Below are 19,649 nucleotides of genomic sequence, written 5' to 3'. Positions count from 1 at the left end.
GTCTAGGCGGGCATCAACGTGAACATGCGCAACACGTACAACCAGACAGCTCTGGACATCGTCAACCAGTTCACCACCTCCACAGCCAGCAGGGAAATCAAACAACTGCTGAGAGGTTAGTAGCTCTTGAAATACTACTTTTTTCAACACTTCATTGATGCTTTCATGAAATTTTGATTTTTGGTTGAGACAGAGGCAGGGGAAATGAGGGAAGAGAGGCTGCTAAATGGCAGAGGGTCAAAATCGATCTTCATGGTGTAAAACAAACCATTTGTGCCCTCCGATGATGGCTCTGTGTCTTTTTTTTCTGCAGAGGCATCGAGCTCCCTCCAGGTCAGAGCAGTGAAGGACTACTGGAACCTTCACGACCCCACCGCCCTTAACCTCCGGGCTGGAGACCTCATTATGGTACTTGATTTTGTCTGAGTATGTTTGTAGAGAGAGAAGCAGGTCTCTTTAATGGCTGTCTAGTATACAAGTAATGGTTTCACTCTGCAGTACTCCTGTTTTTGCTTGAATTGTTGTGCCTCAACTGACTGTTGGTAGCTTTGCTAAACTCCTGCTTAATGTCTTCCAGCTGCACAGTGGCTCCTTGCCCTCCATGAAGACAAAAAATTCCAATTCAATTTTTCTTTTTGCCTTTGTTAGCTTTGTTAGTAAGGCAGCAGCTTAATATCATATGATGCTTTATGTGAATCTTAATGTGATTACAGCATCTCTGTCTATGTTTTTGTATTATAAAAAATGAGACAATCCTAGTGAAAATTGGTGTATTCATTTCACCCCATTCATTTGCCTGTGTCAGATCTGTCTGCCACATTGTCTTCATTGTCCACTGGGGGGTGCCAAAGTTAGAAATGTTCAAATTACCACACACAGTGGCTTTAAAGGAAACATCAAATTTATTGGTGACTAGACCGTCATCCCTAACCCCAAATTTTAGATGCAGGGACGTTACCAAAATGTTCAGCCGTTCAATCCCCACCAACCGTCACCTCCACTACAGCATCACTATTCTTACAACCAGCTGTCTTTTCAGCAGCACAGTGTACAAGACAGTGCCCAGCAAAACTGTCTCAACTAGGGTGACTCATATCAGAAATTCAATGGATAAAATAGTTTTCAAGAAGCCTCTAAGTATATGGCATGAAACTGCATTGTTAGCCACGCTACCGATGTGGCTTTAGGGACAGCAGAATTGCTCTGTTGGACCACCACTTTGCTCCAGACTGAAATCCCCAAGAATTATTGGATGGATTATGATGAGGAGACTCGGGGCCAGATGAATAAAACTCTGCATACGCACAAAGACACACATATACATACACATTATTTTCATCATATCTACAAAGTGGTGCATACGCATGGTTCTGTTATATAAATCTTAGTCTTTGTGAAATTTGTACAAGCCTGATTTCCATTCCTACAGTATGCCATAGGTGGAATTAGACATGCACTTAATCACCTGTTTGTATTTAAAAAAATCTGTCTGGTTCACCAGTCTTTAGACCTGACAATGAAAAGAATGGCAGAGAAGAAGCATAATTTCACAGATTGTGCAACACCAGTGAGGTTTTCCAACAATACCAGAGCAACCTGTAAGGCTTTATCAGCACAAATAACTCATCATCATAATCACACATCAGAAAGGGACGAGCAAACAGCAAAGATTAGTGTTTTATTATTAGATTTAATTAGATTCAGTCTTTGTCTTAAGCATGTGTGTGGTGCACACAGTCTCACTACACATTCTTCTTTTAAAGATCCCAGTTTATTTGTGGGAAATGTACTGAGGTATGCATGATTTTTGTGCATACTGTATGCATCATGTATACACATAAAACAACACGCGTCTTTTGGAGTTGTTGTGGATTGATACGTTTGTAAATATGTAAGCTTGTGGATTGACATTAATGGTTCAGATTAAGAAATGTTATGCTGTTTGGCATCACATATTCACCTTGCTGCGCCTTTCCCAAGTGAAGGCTTGTTGTGTTTTACTTGTAATACTGGTCTGTTCCTGTTTTCTTGCACTTACTGTAAAATTGATTCAGCTGAAAGTCATTGTATACCTTCTGCCAGCTCCTTTACCCTGTTTATTCACTGGCAGAGAAATCACAGGATTATGCAGTGAAGACTTTAGTGAGTGAAGTCTTGTTGTTAGGATTTGTGTGGGATGTTGGAGGATAATTTAGTGTACCCTGAGCAGGAGACCACAGAAGAGAAACAGGCAGAAACTTGCTGCTGTCACTCTCTCATTACCAACTTGTTTGCTCATTCCCCCTCACACACACACACACTCACACACACACACTTCTTGCACTAATTCATGTGTGCATTTGCGTGTTTATGTGCTTACTCCCATGTATTTTGATATCTTTATAAGAGTCGCTGTGACATCCCAGACTCCTGTTTGAACTCGTACTGTATGTTGTTGTGCAGTATTCTGTCAGCAGTGTTTGTTTTTGTCCTCTCCAGGCATTTTGTTAACACTCACAATGAATAGACAGTATATTTCCAGTTCATTGGCTCTCTCATTATGGTCTTAAAAGCATGCCTGGAGGAGTCACACACATGACATGCATACTTAGGCATGATGTACAGTTGACAAGGGAAAAACGTTTGTAACACTGATCCACAAAGTTCCAAGTAAATTATACACTTTTTAACCATGCTAGTGGCATGGTTGTAAGGGTGGCATGAAAGTTATGAACTTTTGTATGGAGACTCATGGTCACCAGAGAATGAATCCTACTGACTTTGGTGTTCTCCTGTCAATGTCTTGACAACTATTGGATGGATTGCCATTAAATTTGGTACAGACATTCATGTCTGTCACAGCTGTTTGCAATGACACAAACATTTCAGCTGAAGTGTGCTCATGATTTGTTGGGGTCAGGTCCTGGAGCAGCACTCAGACGGCCGGTGGAAAGGTCACATCCATGACACCCAGCGGGGAACGGACCGGGTGGGCTTCTTCCCCCCTTCAGTGGTGGAGGTCCTCAGCAGAAGAGCAGGTAGACACACAAACAGCTTGCACGCAACATCTGCATAAACTCAAAGACACTCAGTGAGGTCTTTGAGACACACATGTAAAATAACAGTATGTAAAATAAACCAGATTTCAATATTAAAATGCTGCTTACATGTTAATGCATCAGTAATAATAATAATCCAATAATATCATATATTAATTAACACCCTGAAAGGGAGCCATTCTGCATAATGAGTACATTCACTTTTGACACTTAAAAGTACATTTTACTGATTATACGTCTGTACCTTTACTGTTTTTACACTGTGATATTTGTATCTTTACTTGAACCCATATTAATAGATTTTTTGGCCACTTGGGGACGTTTTATGGCCTTATAAAATGTTTATAGCCAATGTGTTAGCAAGCAGTGGCCTATTTACACATCCAGCAGACACAGAACATTAGCATTAATTTGGAGTCATGTTTATGGCCAACTGTTGAATGTAAGTCCAATATTCACTCTCCTCTTAGCTCTGTTTTGGTCTCCATCAACTCCTGAGAAAAATATCTGACTCTTTAGCTGCTAAATGCTCCACTATGTTCACCAGATAGTTGCTAACTTTGTCTGTCTGCCGTTTGGTTGTGGACAGGTTGTGCACAGTGAGTGTTCTCACTGAAAACAGCTGCCTGCTGCTGCTGGAGTGTACTTGTTAAAGAGTATTTTTAAACTGTAGTATTGCCGACTTAAGTTAAGGATCTGAATATCTGTTTCACCACTGAAGACACTTTGTAGACATGTGTATAGTATACATACATGCATTTTAATCACATCTAGCATCTTCATGTTCCTTTTATCTCAGAGATAACTTGCAGTTCAGTAACTCTAGACTCCCAGGGCTCATGCTCAAGGCTGATTACCAAGCCGGGCAAGTAGGCAACTGCCCCAGGGCCCCAAAAATCTCACTTTTACACCATGTGAATTGATTTTGGTAATTTGATTACTTTCTGATATTTTTTATTTTTTTGATTATTTTGTTTAGGAATTTTCATCACTAAAGCACATGGTGCATAATCCTAAATAGTGTGTGATGTGTTTAATCAAATAACTAAAAACGAGTTGGCGCTTAGAAAACCAGGTGCTAGCTTGTGTTATTCTAACATAGGAGTACTAGTTGTCTTGGCATATAATGAAGCTGCCATGTGTATTCTGCTGCGTGGACTGAACTTGCAGAAAAGGCAACAGGGTATATACACAATGGACAGAGGTGGGAATTGGGGGGTTCATAGGGCTTCAACAGCAAATGTTTGCTCCAGGGCCCCCTGAAATGTTTGGAAAATGAAGCACTGTCAAAGAATGTGTTTTGATTAATTAAAGACATGATAATATTGACTTAATATGCAAAGTAAAAGTGGTAAGAATGTTTACTATATCATGCTCTGACTATAATAAGTCCATCTCAGGGCCAGATTAGTCCTGGTACATTGTGGGCTTGAGCTGGCAGAGTGGTGTTGAAGTGACTAATTTGACTCAGGGCAATGGTTATATTTGGGCTAAGAATGCATCTCTATACTTGTACATAGGGCTGGGCAATATGAACAAAATCAAATATCACAATATTTTTTTACCAAATACCTTGATATCAATATTGTGACATTATTGTAGGGATGACTATTGGTGCTTTCACAAAATATTTACACAGAGATTTTTGATAAATAATAGTCAGTAATGTGGATATATTGACCAAGTGGCTAAAGACAAAAAATAGAACAGCTAGCTGTCTGGTAAATTTAGAAAATACTTCACTGTAATGCAGCCTTCAAAACTAGGAAAAGACAACACTTATGCCGTATAACGATATCCAAAATCTAAGAGTCACAATATCATTATATCGATATGTTGCCCACAAGCAGGATCTATCATGTTGGCATGCTTGATCACTGGAGGGTTCAGCATGCTTGTAAGTCATCAGATTTAATCCCTGTGGATGAAAGGAATACGAGTCCTGGGCTTGTTTTGCAGCTGTAAAGTCATTGACATTCAAACAGCGTGGTGAGCACAGTGAGGGGTCCAATAACACACACAGACACACCCATACACACACACACACTTCAGTTCTACGTCCTCAGCAAGCCAGGCTACACACATTCATAGATACTCACACACACTGACGCACATTTATAGGATTACTATGGCCAGATTGCAAAGTGTCAGCTCAGTGCTAAAGCCCTCACAGTCGACGTTGGGATATTGTGTGCTGTGTGTGTGTGTGTGTGTGTGTGTGTGTGTGTGTGTGTGTGTGTGTGTGTGTGTGTGTGTGTGTGTGTGTGTGTGTCTGCTCATGCTTGAGGGAAAGAAACAGAGAGTTTGACTTAAAGTCTGTGACAGGCTCTTTGCTTATGAGGCAAACTCGGCAGTGTGTGTGAGCATGTTTGTGTGTGTGTGTGTGTGTGTGTGTGCCTGAGCCTTGCGATAATGTCAATGGTGTCAGCAACCATGGACCAACAACACACAAAGGATAAGTAAGCCCTCTCAGCGTCGCTGGTGATCTTATACTCCCATTCAGCAGCTTCTTATGTAACACCAGAGAGGATTTACAGTCAATATGCCCTTTTTTAGCTGTTCATAATGTACTCACCGTACTTCAAAAAGGTTTTCGTTGCCACCTCACAGCCTTTTCCCATACCTGTGCACGCAGTTCCAACTGAAACACACACTATGCATGTACATGAAAGACTTTCCCTCACTCATGCATGCCTGCCTCCTCCCACACCTGTCTCCCTGACTGCAGGGGGCACTCTCTCCCGTCAAGCTTCCATGCCATGTCAACGACAACTCTTTACCTCCAGAGCTCCTCCCTCAAGCCACGGCCCCGCCCCTCAGACTGAAGACTCATACACACTCGGCTATGATCCTGCAGGTACATACACGCACTCACAACTTCTCCCCTCTGTTTGGTCTCTTTCCACCACCTGTGACACGTCCTCCCAGGTTTCACGTTTCCCTCCCAAACAGCACCCTGATCCTGGTCTCCGCTCCGCCAGCCCTATGGTGCTCAGTGTCGGCTTGATAGGTCCGCTCCCAGCCACAGTATGTGGGGTATACAGTGAGTGAGTGTCTAAAGTGTGTGTGTGTTTGTTAGGTGCTCCACCTGGCAGTCAGCTCTCAGCCCCAGCTAGTCCTGCTAGCCCCACTCAGGACATTTGGGTCCTCAGGAGCTCTCCCACTGGTAAGAGTGTGTGGCCCCAAACACCCTGCCCCCTCCTTCTCCCCTGTGTGAACCTGTAGACCAGCTCTGAACTACTGGGCCTCTTTAAACCGCACCCACCAGCACTGTAGGAAGCTTATTCTCATCTTTATCCCTTTATATCCCAAAGTCTTGACCTACGGTGCCACCCTGCAAATCCCATCCCCCCACCCCGCTTCCCACACCCCAATAATCCAGCTATAATCATTTTACTATAGTTGTCTCTCAGAAGTACACAATGGTAAATGAGCAGCATTCCTCTAGAGCCTTTTCTTTAACTCATGTGTCACTCTGACCAGCTGGTTTCTCAGTTTTTTGCAGCTTGCTGGTGCACCTGCCTCCTCCTTGAAAGCCTGTGCAGCAAACATATACAAAACAGTTATCTTAACAAGTCATTTCATCTAGTATTGAGAAAAATATGTATTTTTTGTTTTTAATAACCGAAGAGATACTAACTCTGGTTCCAGATCATTCTTGAAGTACATGGTAAAGGAAAAGTTTGACATTTTGGGAATTACACTCATTTGCTTTGTGTCTAAGAGTTGGATGAGAAGATCAATACCATTCTTACAGTATCTCTGTGCTTGAACTTGAGCCAGGAGGCTCTGTTTTGTACACAAACAGAAATATAAAAATGAGAATTTACAGTTTGAGGGCGAGTTGAGGTTGTAACTATTTCCTGCTAAACAACAAGCCAAGCACAATAGTGTTGCAGTACTGGGCGGACGGATAAACCATTGTTCATCAAGAAATAGTTACACCATGTAACTCCCCTAAAATCACAAACTGTTGTTTTTACATGGCCGTTTGTCTACAGATTAAAGCATTAAATGCACAATGTGTAATTTCTGCCTCTAGAGGTCTCTTAATCAAAACAATAACAAAAGACGGAGTGTGATTATGGTGTGAAGTAGCGTGGGATCATGGGAGTTGTTGTCTTCATTGTTAAACAACCAGCTCCTCGGGGGTTAGGATTCCTTCAATGTTCATTGTTCAAAATCAGTGTTTCTTCGATGCTGTTTGGCGGTCACAGGACATCCGAGAGCGGCTCTGTGTGAGCCGAGCTGCCGCTAACGTTTGCTCAGCTTGTTTCTCTGCTAACTTAAGATCCAGATGTCCGATGACTAAAATCCTTCATCTGGTTAAAAGATATAGTTAAAAACGACCAAGATCTAAGTTTATTGTAAAAATGTGGCTTAAAACTGAATAAATGTCAATTTGTGACAGTTTGTGGTGGGCAACCACATCTCAACGTATTGCATTGTATGCATATACTCTTTGGTAGAAGAGGTATGACGCCACTGACAGGTGACCAAATGAAACAGACCGTCAACTTGATTAAAATTACGAAGTTCTCTGGGTTTGAAAATTGTTGGAAACATTTGTATAATCTAAGTACACAACTCAACAAAATATATAACATAGATCTAGTTGTTTTTAGACATTTCTAATGCGGAATAGTTACATATTATAGTTTTAAGATGTTATAGAGGTTTTACGTGTATTTTTGAACAGTGGACACAGCCATGCTAGTTTCTACCTCTGCTTGCAGTCTTTATGCAAAGCTAAGTTAATCACCTCTTGAAACTAGCTATATGCTTACAACTGCAATAATTGCATCAAGGTGAAAACCAACCATTAACATATAATCACCCCATAAAGTTGATATGGTGAACATTTTAGCAAACAGATGTCTGTTTACGCATCCAGCAGACACAAAGCAACATTAGCGCTTTTGTCTCCACCAACTCCTGAGAAAAATATCTCTCTCCTAAATGCTCCACTGTGTTTACCAGCTAGTAACTAACTTTGTCTGTCTGCTGTTTGTTGCTGAGCAGGTAGCGTACAGTGGGTTTATCAGAGCTTCTTTGTTGAAAATAGCTGCCTGCTGCCTCTAGAAGAAACGCTGATGAGACCAGTGAGACTGAACCAAAACAGTAAAGTTACGGGATGTAAAGCCAAAACACTAAGCTGAAAGATGCTGAAACACAGTGTGTAGCAGAGAGGAAATGCAGAGTTGGATGATAATTCTGTGTGGATTCATCACTATGAAGGACCACTTTCATATTACACAGTCATAAAAAATACTGATAAGAGAAGCTTTAAAGCACAGACATGAGAGTGGTATTGATCTTCTCAAATAACTCCCAGACAGGAAGCAAAAAACAGTTTTTTGCAGTTAACTCAAACCACACTTGCCTACCAGTTTTGCCTCACAGTCTTGGCTTCTCTGCTAATTTAATAATAAACACCCACACACACACACACACACACACACACACACACACACATACTCTTATCACTCTCTGCTTTCTCTTTCTGTCTTTTTCTCTCAGGTGACAGAAATAGTGTTGGCAGTGCCGGCAGTGTCGGCAGCAGCCGCAGTGCTGGTAGCGGCCAGAGCTCAGAAAGCAGCCACAAACAGAACGGGACTCAAAATCGCCACAACGCTGACACTGGCAAGGTTAGATCTGCTCAGAAAAAGACCATTGAAATCACTTTTAAATAGAAGCGAGCCATGCATTTATTAACTGTGCTACAAACTCTAAGATCAGAAAATCTTCATCCCTTTTTACATTGTTAAAACTCTACATACCAAGTCATCCAATTAAGTTTAGTTTGTTTTAACCTACAGCTGAACCTGCTTGTTCACATGTCAGAGTACAATAATTTGATGCTCAATCATTTCCAGTTTAATTCACCTGCAGAATGCAACAGAACATTTTATTACAACATGATCTGACTTGCTAAGGTGGATAAGGTGATTGTTTGCAGTGCGTTTAGTGATCCTTGACATTCAGCACTGTTACTCATTGTATCTTCCTTGTTGGTGTGTGCAGCTTGCTCCCTCTGCTGGTGAATCAGGAGACCATCTTCACATCACAGGAGCAGATCACAGCAAACAGGCTGATGGATCCACAGGTTAGTCTTTGTCTTTTTCCTGCTTCTTCCTTATAATTTAACCGCTGCTTCAAAACACATCTGGTTATGGACTTATAGTACATAATGTATGGTTTAATTTTGCTTTGAGGTCAGATACATTGGGTGATGATAATGTACTTATTGGTCAAACTTATAACTGCAGGTCATCCCTCACCTGTTTAGTCACCTATTAAACTTTTTTATTCTTTTCACAAAGTAGTGTGACTTTTTCTTGTAAATTTTGACTGTATGACTGTACCCACAAATTGTTACAGATTTCTTCTCATAATATTAGAACTTTCAAAATTACAACTTTTGCACAACATAATGACTTATATGTTATGTTGCGTTTGTGGGAGCAAACACTAAGACAAATTCTTGGTATGTTAGCATACTTGGCTAATAAACAGGTTCTGATTGTGATTCTGAAATCGATCTTGTGTAGCACCAGGTGTGTGTGTGTGTGTGTGTGTACTTGGATGGTGTTTGGGGCCTAAGTGGCTGATATGTGGTTTTGTAGACCACTTCCTCTCTTGACTGATCACTGTTTCACTTTGACATAGATGGCCTCCTTCACTCCTATTTCAAACCACCTCTTCTCTGTCCAATATGTGTGCTGTCTTAAAAGAGTGCCCTTTCAGATGTAGATAGACATACCATATCCCATGACCTGAATGACTGTAAATCTTCACAGACATCACTTGTACTTACTTACACCTGAGGAATGCAATTAAAGAAAAATGTAGCAGCAGTGCTTTTGTTCTGCAGATTGGGCTGTTATTGGCGTCAGTCTGAAAGGAAATGAGACGGAGGGAGAGAGAACTGGCTTACCTCACCTCACCACAGAAACCAATAAAACCACAAGCTTTTCCCAACCACACAACCCATAAAAACACCCAATTGCTACTCCCAAGAAAGGCCAACAAAATGTTTTAGTGTCACATCTAAGCGGCAGGTGCAGAAAAATCAGAGAGACGGCAAATGCTTCAAGTATTCTCTGCAGCTTTTTCTGCTGAGCAGGGGCTTTGCGGTGAGCCGTTCAGTGTAAAGGAGTGACATGCTAGACAGAGCCATGGATCTCTGGTGACCTCAGGCTGAATGGGAAGGAGGGTTAAAGTGAAGGAGAGGAGAAATGAGGAGTGGGAGGGAGGGGTCAGAGGGAGGAGACGGGAGCAAAACATATTTGCTAAATGAAGAAGAAAGAGGGGGAAAGAAGAAAAAGAGCGAATTGAAACCTGAAGAAATGTCTGCACTGTATGAGTGATAGGCAGAAGGAAGGATGAAGTGCCAGACATCAGGAGCTCTGTCGTTCTCATTCCTCATGAAGGGTAAGAGTGATTTGACAGGATGTTGGATGTTTTGTCATGGCTGTGGGGGATAAAGCTTTTATTCACATTTCATATCATCTTTGTTGATAGATGTGGTTGTTAGATGTGATCAGAGAAGTCTACTCATTTAAGTATTGATGTGTTTGTTTGTTGAGACAATAAGGAGACAGAGAGAGATGAAACCAGGGACTCCTGTAGGGATTTAATTTTATTTTTAACTCGTGGATTACCTACAAGAATGTTACCAAAAGCTACTGTTCTGAGTTTGAATGATGACTGTTCAAGGAGAAAAAATGTAACATCAATTCTAATTTTGCTGTGTTTTTTCTTCTCTCCTGATATTCAGATGGAAAAAAAATGTCTGTTAGCTGCAAAAATGATTTTATCCATACTTCTATTGATATATGATATTGGCACAAGTCAAATGTTATCTTTTGTAGTGTATCATCCCCTTGTTATGTTCTCTCTTTCGGGTTTTGTAAAGAGCAGAGTGCTTCTCGACCCAACAGTTTCCATCCATGACTCTCTCTTGCCCAGAGGCCAAATACCTCTTCACTAGGTGCTGTTTTACTCCCTTGGGTGACCGAGCAGGGCCCCTGACCTCCACAACAAAGTAGAGAAAAATAGAACCTGAAAAAGAGAGGGTGAATTTAAAATACTGAAAGACAAGGAACAAAGAAAGTATGAAGTCCTGCTGGGACATCAGGTCCCACAAGGTAGATTAAAAAACTGAGGTTCTTTGACCGCAGTGCATCGAAACTTTTGAAGTGACTTAAAGGAATACTGTAGTTCAAAGAAGCAATAAACTTATAATAGACTTAATTCTTTACAAGAGATGAATGAAAAGATTGATACCAACCTCTTTTTCAGTGTAGCTGGAGTCAGGATGTGGTTAGCTTAGCTTAGCATAACAGCTAGTCTGCTCTGTTTAAAGTTCTTGATTACTCTTACCTTGTATCTTGTTTGTTTTATCAGCTCACAAACAGATCTGTAAAAACAACACTTTATGGTTTTTGGTGGAATATTCGCACTGGAACTATTTTTCTGATGAAACAGTTTATCCGTTCACCCGGTACATTTACAGTGTGCGTGATTGTGGGTTCGGTTGCTGGATGTGGCCGATGAGCACAGGTTTTAGGATAAGTATCCGTAAAATCAGAATGGTCTTAAACATGGGAACCTCAGGGTGATGACAGGACTCCAGGAAATCACTGCACTCCAGGAAATCACTGCACCCGGCTATCATTCACCAAGAAGTAGTTCCAGCATGTAATTCTCCATAGTATGTCCTGTTTTATTTCATTTTGGTTGATTTCTCGCTGTGTCGTGTTTGTCTATTTTATTAATCTATCTGTTTCAATTTTTGCATGTATAAATTTTTAAAAAAAAAGCTAGTACAACAAATTTTTACATTCCTGGAAAAAGATACAGTTGATACTGTGAATTGATGAGCTTTAGAGGTGTTGGTAGATGTGTATTTTTAGCTTAAAGCTAGCAGTCTCGCCCTGCTTCCAGTTTTTATGCTAAGCTAGGCTAATCACCTCCCAACTCCAGCTTCATACTTAACGCACAGACATGAGGGAGGTATCCATCTTCTCATATAACTCAAAGAACAAATAAGCATATACCTCAAACTTTGACCTGTACCTTTATTCAAGGACCTACAGCTAAAAATATCTGTCGTGCTTTACTTCGCTCTTTTAAAGGTCAGTTCACTCAAATTACAAAAGAACATATTTCTTTGCCACCACAATAAAAACGACTTTTATGTGTGTGTTCAGAAAGATGCTTTACAGATAAAGGTTATTGCAAATGGCAATAATTAAAAGGTAGATGGGTCCTGTCAGGAAAGATGACTAAACAAGCAGAAAGAGAACGGGAGAATGATCAAAACGCTCACCTCGGGCAAACTAGAGGCAAAGATGGAGTAAATGGAAGGAAAGGTGCATTCCTCAGAGATCTGGAGTAATGTGTCATGACTGAAAGATAGATGAGTCATGAGTGTGTTCAGTGGGCTTTCAGATCAGGTAGATAACACATCTTCACTCACCTGGAGAGACCCAACAACCCCCCCCTCCTCTGTCACCCGAACAGCTGCATGGAGAAAACTGATTCAACATGAGTTACTGAGTTTGACATGATTGAGTTTAATGCAGACTGTATTAATAACTAGCTATAATTTATGTTATTTTTTGCATTTTTTCCATATGACGCACACGTTTGGTATGTCTTCGTTTCTTTGCTAATAGTGCTTTCTTGTTTCAGTCAGGGTGTGCTGACTGGCAGCCGCTCACAATAAAGCGTGGCAGAGGTTGTCCTTTACGATTGATAATGTGTGTTTTCTAGGTGGTTCCCGTCGGCAGGTCAGCGGCACTCCTCAGAAAGGCTTTGTGAGGCCCGAACACCTAATGGAGGGCAAGGTGAGTTGAGGGGTAGTTGTGTGTGTGTGTGTGTGTTTAAGAGAGAGGCCTCATAAATATTCTTCCTCTCTGTTCTTAGGACTCTGAGGCCATCTACCAGTGGTTGTGTGAGTTCCAATTGGAGCAATACACATCCAACTTCATCAATGCAGGATATGATGTACCCACCATCAGCAGGATGACCCCCGAGGTATGTGTGTGTTTTTAGTATTTAGAATAAAGAAGTCATTGCCAAATACATTTAATACATTTGTTATTACCCTAAAGCAAGTGAAATTACCAGCTGCTGTTCATTGGAATTCTTTAAGTTACAGTCTACTCTGTTGGTCATGTGGTAGAACTCACTAATGTTTACAGGAAACATCCTCAATCAGAATATGTGTTGCCCTATTTTAATGTTTTACTGAGTACAATAAATCTACTTTGGACAACACTATTCAAATATCCATCAGAAATAGGTCATGTATTGGTTACAGATTCTTTGTTTTAAAGTGAATGTCCTCCCACAATGTTGTGTTAACTGGCTCACATGTGTTTATGTTCTTCAGGACCTGACAGCCATCGGAGTGACCAAACCAGGCCACCGTAAGAAGATCTCAATGGAGATCGGCAAGCTGAGCATCCCTGAATGGCTTCCTGATTACATTCCTGTGAGAAATGTTCTACTTACATTGTAACATCCATGAAATGCAGCTATTTACTGAATTGTTGTATTGTAGCTTTTGAACCACTGGTGTCAGTCAGGTGATTGATACTGTTACCGCAAACCAGCAACACACAAAATCCAAGGGGATTCTGACTAACTGCATCTGTTCCTCTGTCTCTGTCCATGTGTGTTTGTTGCTGCTCAGTCGGATCTGGCGGAGTGGCTGAGTGTGATTGGACTGCCTCAGTACCACAAGAGATTATGTGACAATGGCTACGACTCCATCACTATTGTCAAAGACATCACCTGGGAGGACCTGCAGGAGATAGGCATCACCAAACTAGGTGAGAGATTAGACTGAGTCTGAGTCACGAGTAGACATTGAAATATTTTAAGGATGTATTCTACAGTATTCCATTTGGCAAGGTTTTGCTGTGGAAGTTTTTGAAGTGATTTGATTTCAGACAGTTTTTCTCTTCAACTTTGCAAATAAGAGATCTCATAAACCCTTGTGGCTTTTAACAAACTTTACATTTCACTCATTGTTTTGTTGGGTGCCGTGTAGGAGGCACTAGTAAGACTTAAACTGTCTTGTTTTCAGAATTTAATTGATTTCCATCTTACCTTGATAAAAAAACAAATAAAAAAGTCAAAGAGGGAAGTACATTAAATCAAGTCATGTAACTTTTTAGTGAAGAAATACAATTTTCCTCTCAGGAATGAAAAGTTGAATTTGGGTTTACATAGAAAACAATTGTTCAGGTGTTTTGCACGTCATATGTTGCTGCCGGATAAACATTTCAATGGCTTTATTACAAAAGCAGAAAACAAGAAGTATGTTTGACTAAAAAACTCAAGTCCACCTAACAGATTTTTCTAGCTCTGCCAATTTGGGCATGAGGAAGACCATGAGATTTGGTTTAAAGCTCAAAAAAAGAGAGTAAGTAGAGTTTTTGATTTTTTTTTTTCTGGAAAACTCTAACAGGCCTCTTTAAAGCAACTGACTCAAGAGAATCTTGGGAAATGAAGGAAAATTAAGTGTCATCCTTTAATTTCCTCTTGTGGCTACAGTTGCCACTGTTGAGCAAAGTTACCTCAACCAGCTTTAAACTATTGTGTGTATTGTAATCAGTAGATTATAATGACTGCTATCTGTGTTTCAGGCCATCAGAAGAAGCTGATGTTAGCAGTGAAGAGACTTTGTGACCTGCAGCGTTCTCGCAACCATGGCGACAGAGCTGGAGGCGGGACTCTTCGCCGGAAGCCCCCTGCCGCTCTGGAGCTGGTGGCCATTGAACACACACCAACACACAATGTGCACCCTCACATGCGCTCTGACGCTCCGTCTGACGACTGCTGCCCCTCCCCTCGCACCCCTAGGGCCCTGCTCTCCTTCCAGGACAGCGAGCTGAGTGCTGAGCTGCAGAGTGCTATGATGGGCAGGGCGGGAGGAGGAGCCGCAGAGGTGTTCTGCATCAGGGGCGTGGCCTCTGCTGCAGCTATATCCGCCATGTCAGTCAGTCAGGAGAGTATCAGCATGCGGTCACGTGGCTCTGGGAATTCTGGGAACTCTGGAAATTCAAATTCAGGATTTTCTCAGGAGCACCAATCGGCGCTGCCTTCAGCCAGGACATCTAGCCGGTCTGAGGAGAGTCTGGGGAGTGGAGTTGGGGAGGAGGCCAAGCTTGGAGCAAGCAGTCCTGGAGGCAGAAGTAGACAGAGACCCACAGAGATATGGGAGCACCAGGGTCGGTCCTCTACCCCCAACAAACTCCCCTTCTCCCCCCTCACACCTCCACTAACTCCCAGCAAGATGCCCCGCTTTGCCTACCCGGCCGTCCCACCCAAAGCCAAGCACTTCCAGTCCCCCAGCCGTCTCTATCAGCCTCAGCACCACCAGCCCTCCTCCCCTTCCTCTCCTTCGGCGCAGCCCTCCCCCACACAGAAAGCCTTTAGTTACCTCCACGCCCAGGCAGGAGGTGCCAACGGGGCTCCACGGGTGCTCTCCAAGCCTCTGCCTGGAGCCGTCCCTCTGCTGGGACCTCGGCCTGGACATGGCCCAGCTGATGACGCCCACAGGGGAGCGCACAAGAAGCGTGCCCAGAGCCTGACTCGCTATGCTCTGTCTGACGGCGAGCCGGACGAAGACGAAGACCTCAATCCTTCCTGTACCTCTGCCTCCTCTGTAGCCATGCCCTCCTATGCCACCCTGTCACGCAGGCCAGGACGCGGGCATACGAGCGCCTCGGGGGCCCAACGCCACATCAACCGCAGCCACTCTTTCGCTGTGCGCTCCCGACGCAAAGGTCCACCCCCGCCTCCACCCAAGAGGATGAGCTCGGTGAGCGGCAGCCCAGTACTCCAATCAGGAAACGAGAAAGCAGCAGAGCCAGAGGTGAAGGGAGGTGTGGAGACGGAGAGCGTGGGCAGCGTGAGGAGCATTGCAGCCAGGCTGGAGGGAAGCGGAAGCAGCAGCAGTCCATCCAGAAGGATCGACATACCCCCAGTCTCACCTGTTTTCAGCCCTGTTTCCTCCCCGATTCTACCCGGGACTCCTCACATCGTCTTACAGCACTCCAAGCCTGTCCCCGTCCTTGGTGTGGGGGGCCTCAGGAGGACAGGAAATGAGAAAACGGAAGGAGACCCTGACAGACAAAGAGGTGGAAGTACTTCCTCTGAAGACAAAGGAAGAAAAAATGAAAGAATATCAAAGAGTGCTGCTGCTTCTCCAAAGCACGGCTCTGTTGACCACCTCCCTTTTGCCGAGGAAGGCAACCTCACCATCAAACAGCGGCCCAGGATAGCAGTTGTCAGTCAGGCAGACGCTGAAATCAAGGCTCCTCCAGAGGGTCCAGTCCAGACCCCGAACAGCCTTGAGCTCCCAGAGTTCAATCTGAAAGAGTCCGACACAGTTAAAAGAAGGCACAAACCCAAAGAGAAAGGCGCGTCAACACCCGAGGAGGCCTCCACCCCCAACAGAGACGACCACTCGCACACCAACAGCCACCACACGCACAATGATGTCAGTGCGCTGAGCGACGAGGACACTCAGAGAATTGTTTTCCAGAGAGTGGGCTCCATGGGAAAAGGCCTGAAGCCTCCGGTGTCCTGCAAACCTTCTAGTCCTCTCAGACAAGCCCCCAACAGCAGAGCAACAACCCCCCAAAAAATACAAGTTAATGCACAAACAGCCATTCCTAAACTAACCAGCGTACAGATTCACACGGTGTCACCGAAGCTGGGCGGCAGCATAAACACACAGACATGTATACCTAGTCCTAAACCTGTCAGACACTCACACACAGTGATGTCCAAACCAGAAAGTCCACAGAAAGCTGCAGGTTCGTCTGTAACAAGACTCCCTCAGCCTGAAAGCCCCTCAACATCAACAGCAGGTAACAGCTACCAAAAACCAAATGTTTTGTTTTATTATTTTGGGCAAACTGCTTCAAAATACAGTTATCTTGAATGATGGCTTAACCCTTTGCCTTCCGTCCCTCAGGATCAAACATCAGTGTGGTCCAGAGTGTTGCGTTCATTGCTCCGTCCTCCCCGGCGCCGGCCTCTTGCTACCCCACCTCAGCACTACCGGGTCAGGCGGGGACAACAGGGGTAGCGCAGGCTGGTGCGGCCAATCTTGAGGTGCTGGCTCAAAAGAGGCTGGAGGAAACCAGTACATCACTGGAGGCTGCGCTTAAAGTGGTGGAGAACAAACTGGCACAGGGGAGCACTATGCAGAGGTAAGAATTACTAATCTATACTCACTACATGTTGGCAGGGAGCTTAACAAAAGCAAGAAACATGAGCAGACAGGTTTTAAACAAACCTGAACTCACAAGTGCTACAATTCTAGACTGGTGAGTACAAGCCCAGTTTAAGCACTGACATGCCCTACTTACCACAGTCTGCCTGTGCAATGAGGAATTATTCACTCTTTACCAAATAAAGAGGATTAGATCATTTGTTTAAATAAATGGCTTTTTTACAACCTGCCTAATCATCCAAACAATCGAGTTTCTTTCCCCATCAGATTTTTTTGCAGTGACGTTACACATTCTCAGATCTCAGCATCTAGTTTAGTCAGTACAATATTATAGTGACTGATAGAAATGACAGCCAAAACTACAATAATAAAATCCCAGTTGTAATAAACTTGAATTGTCCTTCTGATGTCAAATCAAGAGATTTCTTATGGGGATCAACAAAGTACAACATAACTTGTTTTTCAGCACAGTTACAATCAGACTCTTTATAAACAGTGTTGTAACGTCATCCTGTCTGTTTGACAGCGGCAGCAGCACGGTGAAGGCAGCAGGGAATATTCTGGACGACATCGGAAACATGTTCGATGACCTGGCTGACCAGCTGGACGCCATGTTGGAGTGATGTCCTAAAACTCTGCCGCAGAGGGATGTAATACTTTTCTAAAGGGAGCAACAGATGAAAACTCAGCAGCCAGAAAACAGGAGATCAAGTTGAACCTTTGATGTGGGTAAGAACAGAGATGGTGGATGAATCAATAAGTGCACATTTGAGGATTTCCTGCACAACTTTTCCTCAGTATTGCCCAGTTTTTCAACGCGAGCACTTCGCCTTAGGACACACACCTGGGAATGTTATTGGAGCAACAACAAACAGTGGCTGCTAGATCAGCTTCCAGATGTGTGTGTATGTGTGTGTGTGTGTCAAGTTTATTATCACTAAAGGGAATGAGGGTCCATTTTATTCACGTTACCTGTAAATGTATAGATGGCACTGTGTGTGTGTGTGTGTTCAGGTGTAGTCAGATATCTTTATACTGAGTATATTTATACTTCTATATGTTTGTTTTTTAACAAATGGAGTTCCAATTGACTGATTCACTGTTAAAATCATTATTGTGTATATTAGAGTTACTGTGTTATATATATTTTGCTGCTTATTGTGTATAACATGGGGAAAATACTGTTTATTGTATTAAAAGCAGCATATTCCATATATATGTGCTAGATTTGATTTGAAATGTTTTTACCAAAGTCTTTTATCCTCTTCAGGAGTTACATTAAGATGTTTCTGTCAGCACCAAGTGGGGGAACACCAATTTTAAAAGCACTATTATCATCAGTAAAAACACATGTTTATCAGGTGTGACTGCTGTGGAGTGAAGTTATTATTTAGAGACGATGGAGTTCAGTTTGGAGGGTTTTACTGCTCGCCTCAGGGTGCTATGAAGTCAACTTACTGTAAGAGTGCAGTTTGGGGACCTTCCCTTTCCAAAGAATGGGAAATGATTTTAAACATTTCAACAGTGGCCTGTTACAAAGCATTTCAAGTACAGTCAACTTTAAAGTGACTGATTGTAAGAGATTGTGTATCTATAGCGGAGTCTTGTTTTCTTCAAACTTTACAATGCACAGTACGGAGGCTCGAGTGTGCCACCGGAATAATTAAAGACTTTCTGTGTTCATCAACTAATGAATGTATCAGTTTTACATTATAACTTTCTTAGGTATAAAACTCAAGTAAAAAGATAATAAAAAGGTCATTAAATGCAAATTAGTAATCTCTTTGTTTGTCCTGTTTTTTAATATATTACTCATTTTTAAATCAGCTAACAAATAAATGGATGAAATTGAATGGGAACATAAATAAATGGAATAAATAAAAGTTACATTTAAAAGCCTTTTTCATTTATTTTGTGAATAATTATAAAATGTAATTATTAATTCCACATTTTAAGATAAATTAAGGAAATAGAATTAATTAATGTTAATTTAGTGATTTTTTAAAAAATCTTTTACATTGAGTTTTAGAATATACTGTTTAAATAAAATTTTAATTTTAGTTTATATTAAAATTTTAATTATAACTATTCTAAAAATGTAATTCATAATAGCTTCTAAAAGCTGGTCAAATTGATATATTTTTTATTTAAATAATTGTATATATAGTTATAATTTTTCCAGTGGCACACAGCAGAGTCGGGGCCCTTCTCACAAAGCAGAGTTAGTGGGTTGGTCAGCTAACTGTGGGGTTAACACTGGGTTTCAGTCTCACAGAGATAGCAGGCGTTCGCCCTGAATTCAGTTGCCATGGTAACTGATGCTGCAGACTTAACCCACAAATAGTAAG

At 42.2% G+C, this 19,649-nt stretch overlaps 1 protein-coding gene across 4 annotated transcripts in view; it reads left to right on the top strand.

Moving 5' to 3' along the window:
• Positions 1–19,261, top strand: part of LOC122971167 (caskin-2-like) — a 65,748-nt gene extending 46,487 nt beyond the window's left edge. Inside the window, exons 9-22 of one of the 4 annotated variants that reach the window (XM_044337690.1) lie at positions 7–115; positions 314–408; positions 2,900–3,017; positions 5,767–5,895; positions 6,118–6,204; positions 8,559–8,686; positions 9,063–9,144; positions 12,819–12,892; positions 12,972–13,082; positions 13,441–13,542; positions 13,744–13,882; positions 14,702–16,933; positions 17,041–17,278; positions 17,828–19,261. In XM_044337690.1, coding sequence (XP_044193625.1) covers positions 7–115; positions 314–408; positions 2,900–3,017; positions 5,767–5,895; positions 6,118–6,204; positions 8,559–8,686; positions 9,063–9,144; positions 12,819–12,892; positions 12,972–13,082; positions 13,441–13,542; positions 13,744–13,882; positions 14,702–16,933; positions 17,041–17,278; positions 17,828–17,924 — 3,741 coding nt within the window. In that variant the 3' untranslated portion in view covers positions 17,925–19,261. The remainder of the gene's footprint in view (positions 1–6; positions 116–313; positions 409–2,899; positions 3,018–5,766; positions 5,896–6,117; positions 6,205–8,558; positions 8,687–9,062; positions 9,145–12,818; positions 12,893–12,971; positions 13,083–13,440; positions 13,543–13,743; positions 13,883–14,701; positions 16,934–17,040; positions 17,279–17,827) is intronic. The other 3 variants (XM_044337692.1, XM_044337691.1, XM_044337693.1) reach the window with 3 other exon arrangements.
• The last annotated feature ends 388 nt before the right edge of the window (positions 19,262–19,649 follow it).

This window comes from Thunnus albacares, chromosome 20, assembly GCF_914725855.1.
Source record: "Thunnus albacares chromosome 20, fThuAlb1.1, whole genome shotgun sequence".
NCBI classification, from domain to species: Eukaryota; Metazoa; Chordata; class Actinopteri; order Scombriformes; family Scombridae; genus Thunnus; species Thunnus albacares.
The sequence above is the reverse complement of the archived record's forward strand: the minus strand, read 5'-3'. Positions and strand labels throughout refer to the sequence as shown.